The sequence below is a fragment of the Sebastes umbrosus genome, chromosome 9, assembly GCF_015220745.1.
Source record: "Sebastes umbrosus isolate fSebUmb1 chromosome 9, fSebUmb1.pri, whole genome shotgun sequence".
Classification (NCBI taxonomy): domain Eukaryota; kingdom Metazoa; phylum Chordata; class Actinopteri; order Perciformes; family Sebastidae; genus Sebastes; species Sebastes umbrosus.
Window position 1 is genome coordinate 19,032,115 of NC_051277.1, and position 4,854 is coordinate 19,036,968.

General features: G+C 42.8%; 1 protein-coding gene across 1 annotated transcript; it reads right to left on the bottom strand.

Annotated features, from left to right (window-relative positions):
* Positions 1–546: 546 nt before the first annotated feature.
* On the bottom strand, positions 547–2,615 carry slc25a5 (solute carrier family 25 member 5). Its single transcript, XM_037779290.1, is given in 5 exon segments — positions 547–945; positions 1,034–1,174; positions 1,264–1,287; positions 1,290–1,749; positions 2,413–2,615. Coding segments are annotated over 5 exon segments (894 nt in total). The 5' UTR covers positions 2,524–2,615; the 3' UTR covers positions 547–787.
* Positions 2,616–4,854: the final 2,239 nt, after the last annotated feature.

Sequence of the window (4,854 nt, forward strand, 5' to 3'; positions counted from 1 at the left end):
AACACCAGCCTAAAATCTGCCTGGGTGCCCTTTGCTTCTTTGCTGTAGCTAGAGTTAAGCTTTTACACACGTTAAATTGACAAGAGGATCTATGGATCACATGACATGGATAATTCATAACTGGAACAGGTGTGTGATACTAGTGAATGGTCAAACAGCTCAAGGTTAAAGTCACACTAGTTGGAAGGAGGATCATAGTATATTTAGACGGTTGGATTAATCCACCTCGCGACAGGTAATCCTGGCTGCTTTTCTGCAGGAAGTCACAAATATTCAGCTGAACTATCAATATATGTGAGACACACTACCTGACTTCTTGCGTATCACTTTTCTGAAAGCATGCCTTGGTTGAAATATTGTCAGCAGGTCAACTTCCTCAGCTGATTTTGGCTCATAACCAAATACAACCTGGGAGACGTCTGCAGCTCTAAGCTTACATTTACACACGAGGGCTGCCAAAAACACGACTGAGCCGCCAGGACACTCGGTCACTCCGTGTGTATTGGTACCCCTTCATACATGACACTATATTACAGAACACGGCAGGATATTTACTCAGTAGGTTGCATTATTTCTCTTTTTTCAAGCAAGGGTTCCTGTGTTCAGGGAATGACATTCTGGTGAAAAGGCTAAACAAGAAGAAAAGAGCATGGCCAAGAGAAGAGCAGATTCCCTCAGTACAACTAGTAGAAAAATACTAGCTGGTCCCTATAAAGATAGTGTGTAAGTCCTTCCAAATGTACAAGATATGTTACAGTTTAACTTCACAACATTAACAAACAACAACTTAGATGACTTTCTTAAGCTCATCATACAAGACGAGCACGAAGGCGCCGCCCATGCCTCGGAGCACGTTAGACCAGGCGCCCTTGAAGAAGGCCCTGGAGCCTTCATCACGCGCGATCTTCCTCCAGCAGTCGATGGTGCCACTGTACATGATGTCGGCTGAGGGGGAATTACAAGAGACGTCACACGTTTATTCTACTAACACAGCATCAAAAACAGGAAGTTAGACTTCGTTGTGTTTGTTACCCTCCTTTGCGTCCAGACTGCATCATCATACGACGGCGAACGGTGTCGAAGGGGTAGGACACAAATCCAGCGACCGCCGTCACAGACTGAGCGATCATCCAGCTGACAAAGATGTGCGTGTTCTTGGGGTCTGGAAGCATGCCTGCAAGAGAAACGTCAATCAGAAAGGTTAACTAAAGTCCACTGAGACAAGATACATCAAGCTTTGCAACGCCTGATAATGAAACTCACCCTTCGCCGTGTCGTAGACGCCAAGTAAGCCGCTCTGTAGATGATGATGCCCTGCACTGACACGCTGAAGCCCTGGTAGAGCCCCTTGATGCCATCAGACTTGGAGATCTTCTTCAAGCAGTCCGCCAGGCCATTGAACTCGCGCCCCCCTCCTGATTTGCCGACGTCGGCGGCCAGACGCGTTCTGGCGAAGTCGAGGGGGTAGACGAAACAGAGCGACGTGGCACCGGCGGCGCCGCCGGACGCCAGGTTACCTGCAAAGTATCTCCAGAACTGTTTGTGCCTGTCCACGCCGTCCAGGAAAATACTCTTGTACTTGTCCTTGAAAGCAAAGTTGAGGGCCTGAGTGGGGAAGTATCGGATGACGTTGGCCAGGTTCCCTCTCCAGAACGCGAGGAAGCCCTGCTCCTTGGGGATACGGACGAATGTGTCGACGATGCCCTTGTACTGCTTGTCGGCTGTGATCTGTTTGCTAGCATGTTGTACCTGTAATTAAAGCAAAGATACAATTAGAGATTAGATCTGATGAAGAAAGCAGGATAAGTGTGGCAAGTTTGATCATGACTCCCATGTGTCTGTCTGACATTTACAGTATGAGAGTACAACTCTTATGGCTCCCATTCAACAATTCCAGCCCCTCCTCCTGCAGCCCTGCAGGCCCAAAGCAGCAGTGGCGAGCCACCATGGCCATGCACAACCTTCCTGTGACCTTGGTTGCTTGCTGTCAAGCCAAAACTAAAGACCTGTCATGGAGGATGAGCACTTTTAAACACCATATAGTCACTGTAGATGGTCATGTCTGGCTTAAATAACACTCTGCGTAGTGCCTGGGAAGCCTGCAGCTTGCTGGCTGGCTGGCCAGTGCATTATGTAATAGGTCTGATGCTTCCTCCTGGGTTTTATGCTCATTCCTCATCATCTGTGCCTGCAGCAATCTGTGACAGAGCTGCTCTGATTCACTGAGTTTACACTCTTAACAATGCAGCATCTTTACATCCTTTCCCACAATATATCATTACATCCCTTAGAAAGTACTGCATGAAAATTCTGCAAAATTGACACCAGTTTTTGTGTTGCATACACGAGCAGGCAGCATCTAAAACAGCAGCAGCAACTTCATGAGAGACAATGCTGATGTTTAACACTGACCTGCAGGAGAAGCTTGACTCTCTCGATTGGGGCTACAGCTGTTTTGGAGATGGCAGCGGCGATACCGCCGGCCAAGAAGTCCTTGGCGAAGGAGATAGCTGTCTCAGTCATCTTCAGATGTTATCAGACACCTTCCCGTCACTCAGTCGGTGGGGTTCGTTGCCGGTGGAGGTGAAATGGCCGACTACAACCTCTCAGAGAGCCGATTTAAGAGGAGAGAGGCTGTGAACTTCGACTCTCGCGTCTGATTGGTCGGCCTACAGAGGAGGTGGGCGGGGCTAAGTGATGTCCTTTGATTCAGATTCGGTGCTCTCTCTCATCACTCAAGTAAAAACTACATAACAAAAACAAAAAAGTTTCACTATCTCACTTATATAATAAGAAATTGTACAGATACTCAAAACTGATTGAATCACATCTCAACACAACTTTTATAAAGTTTTAGATGGAAGTGGAGTCAAATGTCAGTTTGAAGCAGCCGAAGGCGTAAAGTTGGATAAAGGTCATCCCATCTGTTAATGTCCTTTGGCTGTCATTCAGTTTCCCATAGTATGGAGGAGGACATGATTGAATCAGCTGACTGATTCCACCATATTAACCCTGATGTTGTCCTCGGGTCAAATTTGACCCATTTTCAAACTTCATTATATCATAAATATGAATTTCTTTAATCTAATTGCCCCAAAATAACATGAATGGTTGCCTACTGTGGTCTTTGCAAAAATATTGACCGCTACTTTCGTTGATTGTGGGTGTTTTATTCAAATCTATAGTATCGGTGGTCTTCCTGAGTCAAAATTGACAGGAAGACCACAAGTGTCATTATGTGCTGCTATTAAAAAATTGAATGCTTTCAAAACAGTATTCTGACTAAAAGTTTACATATACCAGTATGTGATAATCCATCAACATTATGTTCCTCTGATAATAACTACAGTCAAAATAATTCATAATATCTGCTTTTTTTTACTAAAGAAAATAGGTATAATTTGACGGAAATTAGGTTTATTAACCTTAATTTCCCCCCCAAAAAAGTGCAAAACTTAATAATTGGGAATAAAGTTGGCCAAAAAGGTGTAACACAGAATTGGGTGATAGGTTATACTGTATGCTTTATAAACGGTCAAACCAGACCGGGTCAATTTTGACCTGGGAAGACAAAAGTTGCATAGTCGACGGGAAGCCAACAGGAGGGCTAACTAAATATCAAGTCTGCCTGATTGAGATGGGTATATATAGGTGTGTGTAGGTATATATACTCCTTTCCGATCTATTTACTATTATTATTGTTATTTCTTTTATCCATCTATTTATGTATTTATTTCATTTTTGTTTTCCCTTCTCTGGGATTATTCAATGTAATTCCATGTGTACATCACCAACCTTTCACAAGAATATTCACTGGAAACAAGTTTACACGAGTAGCAGACATTAAGATGCATTTTTTACTAGAGGACAAAATGGAGTCATTCACTGAAGTAAATGTCAAAAATGAAGAATAAAATATCCTAAACAGAGGAAAGTAGGCATCAACAATGCATAGGTAGTTGTATCTGCCTTAAATGTGTAGCTTCATTTAGAGGTATCTATTAGCAGAAATGGAACATAATACAATAAGTATGTTTACTTTAGCGTATAATCATCTAAAATAAGAATCATGTTTTTATTAGCTTAAAATGAGCTGTTTATATTGTTTGTTTATTTACGCATTATAAAAATCAAAAAGATACAATATATAATTTGCAAAGGGACGTGAAGGAGAATTGCCTAAAAACTCTCCAGGTGCTTAAAAAGTGGCACCAAATTAGATGAAATAATTACAGTAATGTAAAATACACAATTCGTATGTATCTATCAATAATTTTAGACATAGTAAAACAAATATATCTACATAGGGAGTGGGTCCTCTTGACAGAGTCCACCATATTGCTCCGCCATGTTTCTACAGTAGCACAGAACAGACAAACCAAACACTGGTTCTACATAGAGCCTTTCACGTTTTTACGTTACCAGAAGGCCATCGTAGCTCTCCAACATGCTTGTGAAACTGTGGTAACGTGAGAAGTACAGTATAAAACTGTGGTACCGCCAGCCGCCGTCTGACTTCCGTTGCTCCTAAAGTAGTGTTATTACGGTAAGGATGGCCTCTGAGCGAGGTGAACGCGGTTACCATGGTTTTGCAGTCAGCGGCTCACGTTACTGCAGACTTGGAAAGGGAAGACTGAGGGAGGGGTACTCAGCTGGTTGCAATCTGCAGCCACACCACTAGATGCCGCCCAAATCCTTTAAGGTTAAGCCATATTATAAATATTTATTACACGGCTTTGTTGAATATTCGATTCTGATTGGTCAATCACGGCGTTGTACGGTGTGTTATTTCTTTATAGCAGCATTATCCCTTACATAATCTGATGTATATAATCAAGATTTACAAAACAACAC